The 18,343-nt window shown below is 44.7% G+C and overlaps 1 protein-coding gene across 24 annotated transcripts in view; it reads right to left on the bottom strand.

Moving 5' to 3' along the window:
* LDB2 (LIM domain binding 2) overlaps nucleotides 1-17,633 on the bottom strand; it is a 397,713-nt gene extending 380,080 nt beyond the window's left edge. For all 24 annotated transcript variants that reach the window (XM_084971612.1, XM_084971616.1, XM_084971610.1 and 21 more), the window contains exon 1: nucleotides 17,317-17,633. Coding sequence is in view for 17 of the 24 variants with exons in the window: in XM_021101043.2 (XP_020956702.1) it covers nucleotides 17,317-17,448 (132 nt within the window). In the remaining 7 variants the exon portion in view is untranslated. The remainder of the gene's footprint in view (nucleotides 1-17,316) is intronic.
* Nucleotides 17,634-18,343: the final 710 nt, after the last annotated feature.

Consider the following 18,343-nt stretch of genomic DNA (forward strand, 5'->3'; position numbering starts at 1 on the left):
GAGCTGTGGTGTAGGTCGCAGTTGCAGCTCAGATCTGGTGTTGCTGTGGCTCTGGCGTAGGCCCACAGCCACAGCTCTGATTCGACTCCCTAGTCTGGGAACCTCCATATGCCGCGGGTGTGGCTCTAAAAAAAAAAAAAATAGACAAAAAACCCCCACAAAACTGTAGTATCTTTTTCTAACTCATCTTCTGAAGGTTCGATCCCCAGCCCCACAGAGGGGGTTCATCGGTCTGGCATTGCTGCAGCTGTGGTGTAGGTCACACCTGCAACTCTCTGATCTGATCCTGGCCCTATGCCACAAGGTGGCTAAAAAAGAAAAAAAAAAAAATGAATATTTGGGTCAACATGAGCAACATGGAGCGTGAGTGGGTACATGTATCCCTATATGTTTGTCCCTGCTGGGGTAACTTACTGCTCTCACCAGCCCAGCCTGGCCCATTATAAGTCCACATTCAGCCAGCCCTCTTTCCCACTAGGCTTGGAGCATCCTGAGGGCAGGGCTTTCTAGTAACCCTCCATCACCTCCATCACTGTGCCCATAATGATTACTCAACAGGTGGCTGAGGGAGGAATGCATCAGGGCAAGCCCATCCTGGGCACCCCAGGGTACCACCATGTGTGTTACTCTTTAAAATCAAAGCCACACTAAAAGTCACAGCAGGTTCTTTCTTTTCTCTTTCTCCCCAGCCTCCATTTAAAAAAAAAAAAAATCACAGGAAATATAGAATTGGGACTGGAAACCATGCCCCAACCATTCATTCTCTCCCCACCTCCCCCAATCTCCCGTTATACCAAGAGTATCTGGTATCCCTTCAAAGAGGCCTCCGGAGACCTGGTAATATTATATATGGCTGGGTTCCTTGGAAATACAATGGAGGGAATTAAGGCAGAGTGTTCAGTTTCTAACTATAAATGTCTTGACATGTTTTCCTTTCAGACAAACGGCTGGAAATACAATAAATGGTAGTTTAATGTTTATTTGTTTCAAAAGCAGTCTTTTTTTTCTCCCCCCGATGGACACATGCAAAGTTTTGAGTCCGGAAAAAAATAGGTTTAAATCACCCTCCTAGCAAGCAGTTTTTAAAATAGTACACACGAGTGATCATTTTCAAGCCGTTTAATGCACTCCGCCAACAGGCATTAACAATCTTTTTGGAATAACCTAACACCTTAAGCTTATTTTCTAGTCTTGGTTCAGAAAAATTTTAACCTTTCTTAAAAAAAAAAAAAAAAAAAAAAAGAAGAAGAAGAAGAAGAATGGTCCTGGGTACCCACTGAACTCTGTAATTTTAGTCTCTCCTGCATTTGCATGTTGAGATTCTTTTAAGCAGACTGGATAAAACAATCCCCGGGCCTTTTTAATGTGCAGGTTTTTCAGACAATGGTGCCCGCAGGGTGGGGAGGCCTGAGCGGTGCTCCAGCTCCAGCCAGTTTGTGCGGAAAAGCAAGAAAAACCTTACTGTGATTCAGCACGATCCCCTGGGTGAGGGAAGTGGGAGAAAAAAAGGCAGGTGACTCAGTGGAGCGCGAGGGAAACACGTAATTTACCTGGATCTTAATGCTGAACGTAGGAGCTTCAAAACAGAAGCCAACAGTCTACTGATGGGACTCACAGAGACTGAGGCCGACAAAAGAAACTTACAGCTCGGACCTCGTGGAACCCAGAGCTGTCAAAAAGGCTCAGGAAAGGAAAGGATTTCCCCCAAGGTCATAGGCTCGAGTGTACGAAGGAAAGGAGGTGTGAGAAGAGCTCAAGAAACACTCTTGAAATGAACAAAGGTCTTTGGCCCTCCATGCGACGCAAAGTGCCAGGCGGAGAAAGGTCGGGGCACATGCCCGATGCCACCGGGTCTTGGCAATGTCCCCTTCAAGGTCTCAGTGAGTGTCCAGGATGTTCCTCTGATACTGATCTCTTGTTCTGCCCATCCCACACCCAGGAAACTGAGGCTCAGAGGTTCACATGACTTGAGGGGGTAGGGGTAGAATTTCAACCCTCACTCTCTTCTCTGTCCGCACTCTAGCCTCTTCCCTGGACTCACCGCCACCTCACTTTGGGTCCTAGTGCCAGGCTGGCTACTAGGGGAAGGGGTTTTTCCAGAAGCCACAGCCCATCACTTCCGGTCTCTCAATTCCATTAAGGCAGGAGGAAAAGTCAAGGTTGGTGACCTTGGGGACCCATCTTCTCAGAGGGCTGCTAAAACTTCTGGGGACCACACAGTGGCCTCACTGGCGGACAAATAAAGTGTCCCCAGACAAGTTACATAACCGTGGCTTACGGTAATTCTGCATCTTAAAAAAAAAAAAAAAAAAAAGCCATGAAAATCCATCCTTCGCTTCAGACACACTAGACTAAAAATAGCTCAGCCAGCCAGTAAGTGTGTGTCGTCTTCCTTTGTGCATCTCCCCATCCCTCTCGGGAGACAAATCCGCTCTAAGACAGACCGCCAGCCCACCCTCCACCAAGTGCCCAGAGTGACCCTGCTCAAAGGCACGGCAAGTGGTTTCACTGCCCGGGCCAAAAAAATACTTTTGTCAGTTCCCGTCACCTGATGATAGAAGCCAACATTGACGGAATCCTCAGTGCGTAAGAGTGAGGAGCATGGACCAGCTGGTCTAAAGCTGAAAAGCCTCATCTCATTAAATTCCCTAAAACACAACCTAAGAGGTGAGGGCTGTGCTCTAGGATTACCTTCCAGACGAGGAAACCAAAGCACGAAGAAGTTAAATAATCATGCTGGGGTCCTATTCATATTTGTGACGCTGAAGCCCAAGAGCCTCTAAAGGATAGAGACCAAGGGAGTTCCTCTTGCGGCTCGGCGGAAAGGAATCTGACTAGGATCCATGAGGATGCAGGTTCGATCCCTGGCCCCATTCGGTGGGTTAAGGATCCGGCGTTGCCGTGAGCTGTGGTGTAGGTTGCAGATGCGGTTCCGATCCTGTGTTGCCATGGCTGTGGCGTAGGCTGGCTGATTCGACTCCTAGTCTGGGAACCTCCATATGCCACAGGTGCAGCCCTAAAATGACAAAAGCCAGGGGGGTGGCAGACATCAAGGGCCTCACCAGCATCACGAAATCTTCCCAATCAGCCCTCACTTCTTCTCCAGGTTTATCTCCTACCACCCTCGCCAGCCCCACTCCCACACATGGATACCCCCACTCATAAAACACCCTAGACCCTGCACCCCTTCCTCAAACATCTCAAGACTCATGTTCTCTGCCTGGGCCTTTCCTTCCGCCAAAAGCATCTTCTCCACGGCTATTCCCAAATTAGCAAATTCCCATCATGCTTCAAGACTCCCTTCCCTGCAAAGCCTACCTGTGGTCTCACTAAGCCCTTTCAGTCAGGCCTGCGGCCCCGGTCACCTCCAGACCCGTAAGTCCACTTCGGGCAGATGTTCATTATCCACTGAACAAATCAGCATCGTCGTAGCCGTGAACACTTGGGGGTGCAGCCACTCTGCTCATCACTTTCTAAGAATGATCTCACCTGATCCTCATAAAAATCCAGAGATGTGGGTTCTATCCTCATCCCCACAGGATCCGTGAGCACAGAGGGGAGGATGAAACTCGCTCAAGGTCACACAAACAGGAAGGAAAGAAACAGGTCTGCTGGCTTCCAGAGGTTGACCGTTCCAGGCTCACGCTACAGTAGGGGACGTCGCCGGATGGCACGCCGTGACTGCTCGGTCCTAGAGCAGGCATGTATGAGGCTTATCTACAAAATGCATATTACCCATTTAAAAAAAAAAAAGGGTATAATTCAGAACCTCGTTACAAAATAGTTGCCCTCGTGAAATGTGCCTTTAAAAAAAAAGAAGGCTGCTATGGGCCACGAAGTATGTCAGTTGCCATGATGCATAAAACATAAATAAGGTCGTACCTGACCGCAAAGATCTCTTTGATCCAGTGGGGAAAATAAAATAAGATAACACTGCATATGACACAGGACATAGCCCACTTTATGAGGTATCACTGTTCTCCTCGAACTGAAGGTACATCCTTCAAATGGTATCATACATGAACTGGCTGTATCCCAACCTACAGGTTCTAGATTAACACTAACTCTTAACATTAATGCAACCTCCCTCTTCCAGGGGGAATTGTGCAAAACTCTTTTGATTTATAGACATTATACAAGGTTGTATGCCGGCTACCTCTTGACTCAGAAATACTACAAGAGAAAGAAAATCAAGGGGGAGGAGGGCCCATCATGGCACAGCAGAAAAGAATCCAACTAGGAATCATGAGGTTGCAGGTTCAATCCCTGGCCTTGCTCAGTGGGTTAAGGATCTGGTGTTGCCGTGAGCTGTGGTGTGGGTCGCAGACACAGCTCGGATCCTGGGTTGCTGTGGCTCTGGCGTAGGCCAGCAGCTGTAGCTCTGATTCAACCCCTAGCCCGGGAACGTCCACATGCTGTGAGGGAGGCCCTAAAAAGACAAAAAAAAAAAAAAAAAAAAGAAAGAAAGAAAGAAAAACAAGGGGGAGAAAAAGGATCTGCCCATCAAATGGGAGGGAAAAACTTTCTTAAAAGGCAAGAGAGTTCTGGGTGCAAGATTTCTGACTAGTATTAAATGCTAGTGATAATACCAACAGGCACTGTAGCTAACTCCTTCCATCAGCAGCCCTCTGCCTTCCCAGGGACAAGATGGAATATTAAGAATGTTCTTTCCTGAGTTCAAATTGTGGTGCAGATAATTTTTAACATATCTATATAGCATGTATATTTTTTGGCCACGGCCACAGCATGCAGAAATTTCTGGGCCAGGGACTGAACTCGAGCCAGGGCAGTGACTGGAGCCACACCGGTAACACTGCCAGGTCCTTAACCTGCTGAGCCACCCAAGAACCTGTACATTAATTTTAAAAGCATAAACATTCGTGTAAACAATCCATGCAACTCAAAATGATACTTTAAGATTTAAGAATGCAACGAAATACTAGTAATTTTAGTTAAAAAGAGCTGGATTCAAGAGTACTCAGTATGTCCCTAAGCATACAAAGGCTGATACATATGTCTGTGGGCATTAAATTAATATGTTAAAACATTAACAACATTATTTTGCATGGTAGAAAGAAAGAGAATTTGTACTGAATATATTTATACATTGTTGCACTTTATAAATATCCTATTCTCGGTAATGTACCAAGTTTTTAAAATCAGAAAAAGTAGACATATATCTTAAAACTTAAGCAACTTTACGTACATTGGCAAGAAAACAGCCATACATTTGAAAACAATAAAGCTCAGTGATGTGTTTGTCAGCATCAACAGTGCGAGGCGAGCGAGCGATGCCATTTTAGGGCAAATTGGAAAACTGAAAGAAGAGAAAGGAGTTGGAAGTGGAAAGATTTTTGTAGGGTTGAGTTCAAATAAGTGATCTGTAAGAGCGTTTCATTTGGCCACTTTCTCGCGTGAGAAAACCCAAGATCACTTCTGAATCTGAAGCATGTCGTGGTCCAGGTAAGCGCCACCTGTGTCTGGTTTGGGCACTTTCAAAATCAGAAAGTGTGGACTAGCTGATCATCGACATCTACTCCAGCCTTGGAATTCTAGGATTCAGCTACCTGGGGAGCCATAGTCTCCATCGAAAGGTCTGTATCAGAACCTTTCAAAAGGCAAGTGATATGCACTAACTACTTAAATTCAATTTCAAGCAAGAAATTTCAGCCAACTGCAGAGTAATCATGGCTAACGTTATAAGGCATAAGAAGAGGTGGGTGTGGGGGTGTGCGTGTGTGTGTGTGTGTGTGTGTGTGTTAGCCTTGTTTAATAGTGTAACTTTTGCTTGTCTGAATGGATTTTTCAGTCTCAAGATCAAATTCTCATGAGACCTAAGAAATGACCCGCATTAGGAAGCAAAATTTAACAAGCACTACCCTCTCAAATATATATATACATTTTATTTATATGAAAATAAAATTTGGAACAATTTAATGTTTGAGCTACACAAGCTATTTCTCTAGAGAAGTTGACTAGAAATTATTATTAACGTGGAAGTCTAAATAAAAATCACAGGTGACCCCATCAATGAAATGAAGTGTACAAAGGAAGACACGTGTAATTTAAGGAACTCCATGTGAAAAATCAGGGAGGCCCTACACTGAAAGTCTTGGGACAAATCAGCACATCGTAATCCCCAGTTGCATCCGTAAGGACAGCAGAGGTGGGCAGCTTTACTACCCATCAAGCGGATCCTCCCTCTGGCTAGAAAGATACCGCACGGTGCCATTCAGCGCATCACTGGCTCCGCCCGTGTACATTTCACTGTGCTAAGGAGTAAGCCACAAGGTGTCACAGTGGATCAGTTTGGCAGGGCTCTTATCAGTTCAGACACTCAGGTGGGGCTTTACGCTTCTGCCCAGAGCTGACACAGCTCCCTGGAGAAGTCTGTACCAGGCTGCTTTGGGGAAGAGTTCCTCTTTAGTCAAACTGGCCTGTCACAGGCCTGCAGGAGTGACCCCTCCAGCCCTCCCTGGGGTCCCAGTTTAGATGGCCTTCAAAGGCACTGGGGAAGGGCAACATTTCAGTGTCGTCTCCACTGGGTTCGGAGCTAGAGCAAACCCAGAATGCAGAATTTTTTCCCCACAGAATCCAGTGTATGTGTCCCATACATTGGTCAGTTCTCAAATCTTTAACCTTGGTATGTCTAAGATAATGACAGCCCAGACTTTGCAGGAGATCATGGTTACAAGGAGGCGTGATGTCGTCACTTCTCTATGGGGGTGGAGCACCCTGGTGGTACAATCCCAGAGTATGAGAACCCCAAACCCACAGGTCCTACATGTCACTGCAGCTTCCACTCATTACACTGAAATCTGCTAATGCCAAACATATTCTTTTTTTGTTTTTTTGTCTTTTTTTTGCTATTTCTTTGGGCCACTCCCGTGGCATATGGAGGTCGAATCGCAGCTGTAGCCACCAGCCTACGCCAGAGCCACAGCAACGCGGGATCTGAGCCGCATCTGCGACCTACATCACAGCTCACGGCAACGCCGGATCATTAACCCACTGAGCAAGGGCAGGGACCGAACCCGAAACCTCATGGTTCCTAGTCGGATTTGTTAACCACTGCGCCACGATGGGAACTCCCAAACATATTCTTAAAGATACTTTTATAGTTACCAAAGGAGAAAAGGGGGAGGGATACATTAGGCGTATGAGACTAACAGATACACAACTACCATATATAAAATAGATAAACAACAAGGATTTACCATATAGCACAGGGATCTATATTCAATCCCTGTAATAACTTATAATGGAAAAGAATCTGAAAAAGAATATATATGTGTGTGTCTGTGTAACTGAATCACTTTGCAATACACCTGAAAGTCAGGTAACACTGTACATCTATATTTCTATAAAATAATTAATTACTTACAATAACTCTAGGAAATCAAGCGAAGTTCTGCATGACTTACACTCCCCAATTTGCTGATAGGACAGAGAATCAGGGCAGCATAATTATCATCGCCATCATCATCATCATAGTTCCCCATTTATTGAGCACTTACTGTCTACCAGGCATTTTACATGCATGAGCCATTCATCTTCCAGTCTAATACTCGGGCTAAGAAAACAAAGGTTCAGAAAAGCTAAGTGACTTCCCTAAGATCACAAAGCAGGAAGCAGAGCCAGTGTTCGGATCTACATCTGACTTATTATAAGTTGTACTTCAGTCCAGATCTTTAGCTTTCACTCTTTTCATTCCAAAGAAAAAACACCAGTGGAAAACAGGTGGGCGTGTTTCACAGCCAGAAGTTTCACACGCACACAAACACAATCGGATTGGGTAGAACATCTCTCTCTCTCATACACGCACACACGCCTTGCACACCCATGCACACACACCATACAATTCGCAAATACAAATACCATGGTAAACCACAGCATCACATACTAATACAACTTCCCATATTTTCTGTTAGGCAAATCCCTTCAAATAAGCTAATGAATGGCCCTGAAAGTACTTTCCCCAAATCCAAAGTAGTCCGGGAAAGGGAAGGCGTTATCATGATTCACACTAGAATTCATGATGGGGGGGCTTTCAGGTAGATCCCAAGAGAGAAGTGAGGGAAATATCAAATGAGAAAAAAAACCCGCTAGGATAAGTACAAATATTTTTTAATCAGAAGTCAGGAGATTCCCAACAGATTCGTACCCAGAAGGCAAGGTTCTCTGCTTAACACTTCCCTCACAGAGGAAATTCTTCTTGCCAGGCTTCTTTTTCCTGCAGGTCTGGCTAAAGTTCTGCTGTGAACGCTCCCTGGGCTATTAGGCGCACAGATGCTTTTCCAAACTTAAGTGGAGGTGATTGTTGGGAAGATTCAGAGCAAATTCCAGTGTCAGTCTGGATATTGCTGGTACAACTTAATTTCCCAGACACACACACACACACACACACACACATACATACTTGCTTTTTTAGGGTCAGACCTGCAGCATATGGAAGTTCCCAGGCTAGGGGTCAAATCAGAGCTGCAGCTGCCCGCCTACACCACAGCCACAGCAACACTGGATCCGAGCTGCGTCTGTGACCTACACCACAGCTCATGGCAATGCCAGATTCTTAACCCAATGAGCGGGGCCAGGGATCGAATTCACATCCTCATGGATATTAGTTGGGTTTGTTACTGCTGAGCCACAGCAGGAACTCCCTCAACAGATATATCTGGCATCTCAACCGAGGGCTGTGAGGCACTGAGCAACAACTGTAAGTGAGACATAGAAGATGCTTGTCCTCAGAAGGCTTGCATTCTATCGAGGACAAGAGACATTGAAGAAAGAAACCAGAAGCAAGAGAGTTCATGGTGGCTCAGCAGCTTTAAGGATCTGGCATTGCCACCACTGTGGCTAGGGTTATTGCTGCAGCGAGGAGGGTTCAATCCCTGATCAGGGAACGTCTGCCTGCCAAGAGCATGGCCCCCCAAAATAAGTAAAAAATAAAAAAGGCAGCGAAAAGCGAGAAAATACTAGCTTGCTATTATTCCTATGAAGAAAATATATAAGTGTGTGATAGAAAGTGGGCGAGGTTGAGTGTGTGTCTTGGGGGGGGGCGGATAATTTATTAATTGAGGTCATCCAGGAAGGCCTCTATGAAGGGGGCATTTAAAGTGATCAGTAGAGGCCCTACTAAGTGCTAGGACACTTATCCTGCATGGCTGTTATTTTCTTTGAGACATTTCATCAATTGTCTGCAGATAAAGCCAATGCCATGCCAAAGTCTAATTCAAATTGGATTTCCTAATACTTATAATGTGGTTATGGGGGAATCCACATCCATCCATCCTACCATCGAGGGCAAGGATACTGGGATCTGAACAGGCCTGGCAAGTTATTAGATCCAAAGACGTCCCTGGTGGCAGGCATGGGTTGAACACGTGGTGAGCCTGGGCCGTCAGGAAGCAACGGATCAATAGAGCCTTAAAGCCAGAGAAAGAAGTTTGGAGATTATTCTAGGTGTGCGGGGGGAGGAGGAGAGGGACACGCTCTGATTTCTGCTTCAAAAATACCACCTTGGTTGCCTGTGAGAAAATAGATTCTAAGGTGGAAAGAGGGAGCAGCAAGTACCGTTAGGAGCCCATCCGCATCCTGAGGCTTGTGAGGTCCCCAGAACGGGGGTGAGCCCTCTTTTTTAGAGGGGTTCTGGCTCATCTTCAAAGTTCAGCATTCTGTTTTTGTTTATTTTATTTTTATTTTTTTATTTTTTTGTCTTTTGAGGGCCATACCTGTGGCATATGTTAGTTCCCAGGCTAGGCGTGGAATCAGAACTGTAGCTGCTGGTCCAAACCACAGCCACAGCAACGTGGGATCCCAGCAGCATCTGCGACCTGCACCACCGCTCACAGCAACGCCAGATCCTTAACCCACGGAGCGGGGCCAGGGATCGAACCTACATCCTCATGGATATTAGTTGGGTTTGTTACTGCTGGGCCACAACAGGAACTCCAGCATTCTGTTTCTTAACTGGAAGACGAAAACTTCAAATGAGGCCTGTGAAACGCAGCAGAAAATGGGGGCATGGTGTGGCTGTCGGGGCCTCCAGCAGGGAGTGGGTAGCCTTTACCAGCAGGCTTTGGGAGAGAACAGGGGAGTCCAAAGATCCAGCCCTGGGGAGACCCATGCATGGTCTTGGGCATGATCTCTCTGAGCCTCCGTTTCCTTATCTGTTAAAGGAGAACCAGAACAGGTGCGTCTTGGGCTTGGGGGTGGGTTCACTGCAAAAGAGCCATCTCACCTCCAATCACCAGCAGGCATTTACTGCAAAGACAATGGCCTCAAAGGGAGCTCAAGCAGACTGCAAGGCTAGGAAGGAAACATCACCTCCCACAAGGAAATACAGAGACACACGGTGTGGACAGACTGTCTCTTAGGGCCGGGCCAGGATCATGAGAAGCCAGCGCATGTTGGGAGTTCTTTTCCCTCCATGCCTTTATTCTCTCCCAGGTTCCTAATCAATGTCTTGCAAAGAAAGCCAACACCAGGTCAAATTCTAATTTACTCTCCTAATCTTATATCTGGAGGGGAGCGGCACCACCCAAACTGGGAGAGCTTTTCTACTTACTCATCCCCTTACTGTTTAAAATAATTAAACCACCATCTTCCGCAGAGCACCCCCAAGAAGAGTCAAGCCCTGAAGGGAAATCTGAATAGTTTTAAGTTAAAAAAAAAAATCAGCTCTTAAATAACGGTGCATAGTATTCCACAACAGTTCCAGGGACTTCAGATAGGGCCACATCAACGAATACCGAAAATACTGATTCTTCAATAAGGAGTGGGATTTTGGTCCCCCCCCCCCCCCCCCCGATAACCAGGGTCTATCCATCTCTGACTCCAGCCTTTGCCATTTCACGTGGTCCGTGCTGAAAGGAGTCAGGCAATTGAGAAGCAAATAGGCCAACCAGGTTAGGTGGATGGGATCCACTTTCTAGCCACTTCCAAAGTCAACTGATGCACAGAGAAAACGATTGCCTTCCCCTAATAAATCTGTGCAGGTGAAACTGACATCCTAGCTAGTCTTTCTTATCTCAGAGAAGGCCTAGAGCAAAGCAGTTGTTTAAAACTAAACAACCATCCGTGGGACCTTAAACAATTCCCTTAACCCGTTGTTTCCTCATCCATTAAGACTGTGGATGTCAGGGGTACCTGTCTCCGGGGTGATTTTGAGGGTTACGTGAGCTGACCTGCAGAAGGCCCCAGCACCTTGGCCTTACGGAGAGGGAACACCCCATGGATACTAGTTGTGATCATCATGCCTACTTCTCAGAAAGGCCTCTTGCACTTCACAAATGCACAGGGCACTTCATGCTAAGAGCTGGTTTGCCTGTGCCCCTCTGTTACCCAGTTGTAAGCTTCTAAATGCAGAAAAATGGCTTCATCTCCTCTGTATTTTAGGCTCTGGTATGGTCACTGCCTGAAGTATGGAAATCCTTGAAGGAATGGCTGAAGTTTGTCGCAGGTATCAAGAGCTGTCCATGTTCAGATGCAGGCTGCCAGAACTTAAATGTTAAAAACCAACCAACCCAGCAACCAAGCTCAAGTTGATAAGGAAGGAAGGATGGAAGGGAAGAAGGAAGGAAGGAAGGGGGTGGGGGAGGAAGGGAATCTTTTGGTCAGAAAATGACTAAGGTATATGTAATAACTACATCTGCGGAGTAGATGTTTAAAGCTCTGTTTTCTGCTACTTTCCAAAAGAGATTGTTTTCCCAAATCGATTATATTCTAAGACCCAGCACTCAAATCCAAAGACGTAAGTGTGTGAATCTTGTTTTTGACACTATTGGGGGTGGTTTGTTTTGTGTTGTGTTTGCGTGTCCAGAAAGGAGGTATTCTGTGTTCCTCCAGAAAATGAGTTCATGTGGACAAACTAATAACAGGAGATTTATAGCCCTGTCTCCACACAATTTAAATTAATTTCTTTCTAAAACCCAAACAAAAAGCTAAAGCCTTAAAAAATGCATACTGTTTAAATCCTATATCATAATTTGCACACCAAAGGGGGAGAAATTTAAATGTGCATTGATTTTAGGCTGATAAGGATCTGTGTTGAACGTGAGTTGAGAGATTTTTTTTTTTCTTCTTCTTGGCCTCTTACGAATAGTTAGTTTGCAGCAATTTTTAATTAAAAACAGTTCCCACAGTAAGAAAATGGGGGAAAAAAAAAGACCTCAGGAAAATAAAATCAGTACAAGAGTCCTGCAATTTGTTTTCTGAAGCCATGTAGAGATCTTGAAAAAATAAGAGAGTTGGGAAGTTCTCATTTTCTAAAACTTCACTTTTGGTTTCATTTAACATTTTCAAAATAGCTTTCCCTACCACTACTAATCCCCCTCCCCCCTCCCCACCAAGCCCCTTCGAAAAAACTTGGAAAGTTCTGTGCTAAACACTGAAAATCATTCATACGCCTCAGTGTAACAACACCAATTTTTTTTTTTCTTTCTAAATTTCCAGGGGGGGAAAAAAACCCCAAGTTATCACAAGGTAGTTTTCATTTTTTTTCCCACCCATCCAAAATATCTAATCTCATTTTAACTAGACTCCATCTGAACATCAATGATACTAAGCTATCCCATGAATAAACATGATGCTACAACAGAAACCCTGTGACTGAAGTATATAAAAATGTAGCTGAAAGAAAAGACCAGAACCCTCGGACCCCCTCCCACCCCCTCCCCAGGGAGCTGGGCTGAGCTGAGGCGGGTGAAAGCAGCAGATTTAAATTTCAAGGTCTTCAGATATTTTCAACGTTCATATTAAATCCTGTAAAACTAAAAACCATAATTCTAATAAAATCCTTGTGTGCACGGCGGCTTCCCACTATAATCACAGTTTTCTCTTTGGGAGTGGGTTGTATAATGCTGAGGAAAAGGGGGGAAAAAAAAGGAACTCAAAACAGAAGAAATACATCATGGACCCCCCCCCCAAACACACACACACACACACACACACACACACTTTCCTGGTGTTTGTGGGATTGTATTAAAATGAACATACCCCCAACATGAAAAAAAAAATCTATATTCGTAAAAATATCTTCATTGGAATGGAGATGTTTTTTTGGTCCTTTGAATAGGAAACAAGGTATAGGAAAGTTATCACCCATAAGCAAAATTTTTATCACTGGATAAACTTTCTTAAATGCCATCATAACCCAACATTCTTGGAATCCTTTCAACTAAACATGAAGGTCCTGGGATGATCTCGCATTTTACCTACACATATTTTTCAACTCCTAGAACAGATCTCAGGAAATGAAAAGAAAAAAAAACGACAACACTATTTTGGTTCTTATGGAAGCTTTTGCTAGAACAAATGCTGAAATCTTTAGGACACATTTTTACGTCCTGTCTGACTGTCCTCTGTGTGCAGTGCTTCACTATATAATTGTGCAGTTGCGTTCTTCCAAAATAAATCTGAAACAGCAGGAACCATTCAAATAGTAAATGAATTTTGGAAGACCTCAGGTCAATTCATGGTAGCAAAGCCCCCGTCCTACTGCCTGGTAATTCCAGTGACCAACGGTGACACAAAACTCCAAGAGTTTCTTTTAATTTCAATTAAAAAGAGGGGAAAACAGTCATGCGTTTCTTTATGAAATTTCCCTGAGATTCTGATGTTGCCAAGACAGTTTCTTTCCCAGAATAGCCAACAGCATTTAAAGCATATTTTGGTTGTTTTTGTTTTATGTTGGGTTCTTTAGAAAGAGATGAGGTCCCATGATCTCTTAGACACTTGCTCTCCTTCAAAGACTAGGAATCCAAAATGCCTCGTGATGAAATAAATGGGGAGCATGTGGAGATGAGTGCTTTTAGGAGAAAGGGAAGCATGTCCCCAAAGCAGCTTTGGGGACCCGCCCCGCCCCGCCCCAAAGGCATCAGAATTGTGTCTCTCAGGAAAGGTGCCAGTTTCAATGACACCCTTCTCAAACTCTCGGGCCTCTTTCATTTCCTGATTCAGTGATTGGCTAGTTCACAAATACCTATTGAGAACTTACTGGATCTCAGGAACTGCTTGCTCCAAGCACTGCCCTTAAATAAGACTGGAAAGGGGTCTTCCTTCAATATGTTCTCCACTCAGATTCTGCCATTCCAGTACCATTTGTGATTTTGAACTAAAAATCATGAGCCGAGGAATACTATCTGTGCAGTTTACTCTACCATGTTTTTTCATGCTAAAGAAATCCAAACCCAGGACTTTTGCAGAATCTGAATTTTTAAATTAAAAGGGCCTTGCAGGTCATTTGCCAATGAGGGACCAAGATCCTTGCCAACTAGTTAGTAAGTGACAGATACAAGTTAGAAACAGGCTTAACTCTCAATCCAGTGTTCTTTAAAACTGCATGGATTTGGTCATCAAATCATGATTTGATTTAATGGGAAGAAACGCATCCACCCCATAGGAGAATATTCTGGGAAGGTCAGGAATAAAAGGAAAGTGGGTGAACCCCATATGCCTCTTTACTCCTTTCTTTCCTTTCCATAAAGAAGGAGGGAGGTTTCTAGGAAATTTCTGCAAACTTGACTACAGTTTATTCATGACAAAGTGATTTGCTACAATTTCTTTCTAGGCAAGTCTATGGTCAAAAAAAAAAAAAAATGGAGAGTCCGAGAGTATAACCAAATGTGTGTGTGTGTGTGTGTGTGTGTGTGTGTGTGTGTGAGTAATATTAGGAGTCCATGAAATAATACCATATAATTTAGGAGTGGAAAGCAGAAGAGAGAGAGAAGAAAGAGGGGTGAGTTTCCTTGTCCAAAATGGTTGGATACGTTGATTAGATTCTAAAAGTAATCACTCAACAATCTATTTGAGTTCTTGTATGAAGAAACTGAAAACTCTTGCTGGGTATTATTTTACCTTCTTCCAACCAATCCCTCCCAGGGCTCAGAACAACTTTATCAGAAATCATCATCGTTGGTAAAAGCACAATACAATTTTTCCAAGAAAAGTTATCTTTTTCTAAATATTCCTTTCAATTACACACTTTGATCCAAATCTAATATTGAACATTAATAGTTATATATTTTAGGAACAATCGCTTGATTCTCTTACTGTTTTTCATAGGAAATGAAAACAAACTTATGGCCTTGGGTTTGTGACATCATTTACTGCTTGGTAAAGGAAAAAATAAAAAAGGAAAATAGGGCAATTATTTGGATAATTATTAAAAAGATCTAATCAGGGGGAGAAATGTTCAGGTTGGCTCTAGAACATACCAGCAAACAGGTCTCAGCACTTTTTTGGGTCATTCGGAGAGGTTTCAAAGAATCTTTAAGGTTTGAAATAGCAAGCTTGCCGCTCCGGTTTCTTGTGCAATGAATCAGGTTTTCTACTTAAAAGTAATACCCCATAATCCAAAAGTTAGTTATTTCTGAGTCTAGCTCTCACAAAAGATAACATGTCATTTTTAAGAAACATACTGTGAACGGGAGACTTTCAAAGGTTTTCTCTCAAATGGGAAACAAATGTGGGGACCTTATTATATCCTGCATTTTTATGAGGACCAGCATAGAGAAGTCGCCCAGATAAATATGCTGGCTCAGAACTGGCCAAGTGATAATTAAGGGGCACAGGAGAACGCAGTTATCAGAGAAATCTGCCTGCTATCCTAAGCAAGAAGAATGGGAGAAAATCGTTCTTCCACAACTCGAAAACTTTCTAAAACGTAAGGTGGAAATGGGTTATTTTAAACCCCGCTGCTGTGCAAGAATTGATCCATAAAGCCCCCTGGTCTCTTTTGTAAAACTAATCATAGTTTAAGACTTTTTTTTTTTTTACCCCCAATCTATGTTGCAATTAATGTGTTCTGAACTATAAGACATTGTGTCTCCTCCTAATTGGTTGGCTGTGATATCCAATAGTTTGTGCAAGAGTTTGAGATTCTGATACACAGTTGCAAAGATCTGAATGCAAACTGTAAGGCGCTGGCACACACAGACACACACTCACATCCACACAAGTATCATTTACTGTCAAGAGTTCGCCAGCCTTAGCAAAACAGAGTTTATACTTGTGTTAAAGCTACTGGCTTCTGGGGAGAGCAATGGTGCCATCCAGTAGATTTAACATCTATGGTGTGTTAACATATAAAGAAAATAGCAGTGAAAAGACAGCCCAGTTGTTGTTGTTGTTTTTAATCAGTCCTTGTCCAGCAGTTAGCCAATCAGAAAGCAGGTCACATCTCGTTAGCTATATGAAATACATTAAACGTCATGAATTCTCCAGGGCTCTGTTGACAATTCAAGCGACTGTTTTATTTTTATCATACAACCTTAACTGCGTCCCTTTCCAGAACTGAGTCAGTCTTCTATCTGCAATTCCATCAAGGCTATTCCCTGAAAGCTCTTTGCCGTCCACCCTCCAGGTATCTGTACTCTGCAGAGAAGGCAGAATTCCCAGAGATTTCTACTTCCTAGAGTGACTTGGCTGCCCCTATAACAAACTCCTTCTCAGAACACTTCAACACAAAGCCTCAACTTACAGGCGAATGGACAGCCTTCCGAGCTAGCACAGAGGAAAAGTCAACTGGCATTAAATATTTAAATTGCAGGAGGCCGTCTGGAGTTTTGCATTTACAAAGTTCTGAAACTCCTGTCTCCTCTCCGCTCCCAGAGTTGCCGGGCAAGGAGGTGAAGCTCCTCTCTCAGGCTCAAAGTCCCAAATATGCAAAAACCCGAGCTGACTTGAATTCGGAGCCGGCTCGCTGGAACGGAGACACTCCCATCCGCAAAGGGAGAAAGCCCAAAACCCCTTGCCCCAAGCAACTGGTTTCTGAATTTAACACGGAAATAGACAAACATGCGTCCCTCCAGGGCTAGTTCTGAAAAGTACGAGGGGTGACTCTTCTGCCCTTTTCACCTCGATTTTAATGACTTTGTAAAGCAAAGGCGGGTCAAAGCAGACTTCCTTTGGGATTTTTTTTTTTATCATTTCCCTCGATGCAAATGATCACCAAATCCCTCGGAATTCTATCTCAAGAAACACCAACAGGACTGGCTCAGAGCCCGCAAACGCCAGAGTTCTGGGCAAGCAGCATTTCTGGAGACCCGGCAGGCGAATCAAGTGCTGGGTCGTCTATTTCAAGATTCCGGCAGAAACTGTCCCCAGCTCCAAGAGTTGCTGTGCCTCAAAACCCAGCGTTCAAACTAGTGGATCCCTCCTGGCGCTCATTCCCTTCCACGTACGTGGTAGTATCTAGTGGGACACTTCCCACAGAATGCAGCCAGCCACCCAAGAAGAGCTCATGCACAGTTTGCAAAAAAAAAAAAAAAAAAAAAAAAAATTACACAAACACACACCCAAGGTCGGAGTACTTACCTCGGTGCGCGACTGCAGCCTCTTGTTCATCTCATAGACCCGGTACTCTGGTTGGACCATGTAGGGTGTATGTCTCCTATAAAATGGGCCGAAAGGAGAAGAATAGAAGGGGTCATGTGGTGTGCTGGACATCTTGCCTGCTTGTCGAAAATCAAGCTCAACAGAGTATCAGTAACGTCCATGCAGAGCACATGGGCTGTGTTCTTCCCAGTACAAAGTAGACGCACGCACACGCTCGCACACACGCGCGCGCGCGCACACACTCACACACACACACACACACACAGAGGCAGGCAGGCAGGCAGGCTGAACACACTGGCTGGGAACTGCTGTGGGAGCCCTCTATAGCTAGAGAGACGGAGAGCGAGCGGGAGGGAGGAAGGAGGGAGGGAGGGAAGGAGAGAGGGAGGGAGGGAGAGGGGAGAGCAGGAGCTTCAGAGAGGGAGGGAGGGAGGGAGGGAGGGAGGGGAGCTGGATAGCTTTAGGCACCACTGCTTGTTTTTAAAGAAGCAGTTTGTGGAGAGGTCATTTCCTGTCCACACTGGAGACTAGTTCAAAAATATAATTCTCCCTACAGTCTGACAGAGGTCTAAGGTTTGGTTTGAATTTTTTTCCTGCAGCCAGGACCCTCCACCACCAGATTGCTGAGCTTGTTAGCATATAGGTGCTTTAACCGCTGCCTGACCCACTCACCCCTGACAGCCACACCGTTGGTCCTTGGGAATGGATCACCACTGCGATTCCGACAAAACACAGAAACAGGGGCGTCGTGGTCCCCTCCCCCACCCCCGTCGGAGCTGAGCTGGTGATTCACTCCATGCAAAGATTTCCCTCTGCACTCATCTCTCTCTATAGTTTTTTGGTTTTACTTGCTGCTGTTCCAAGAGCTTGTTAGAGTTTTTGCATTTCAGCCTCTCCTCACCCGCTGCCTTCCTCAATCACCCCTCTTCCCAGCCCCCTCCCTCTCCTCCTCCCAGAGCTTCCGTCAAGCCGGTTTAAGGGGGCCTGGATTCAGGTCACGGATGCA

The sequence above is a fragment of the Sus scrofa genome, chromosome 8 (genome assembly GCF_054392235.1).
Source record: "Sus scrofa isolate SSC_HxYL_T2T_F1_AM1 chromosome 8, Sscrofa_HxYL_maternal_Yorkshire_Landrace_v2.0, whole genome shotgun sequence".
In the NCBI taxonomy this organism is placed as follows: Eukaryota; Metazoa; Chordata; class Mammalia; order Artiodactyla; family Suidae; genus Sus; species Sus scrofa.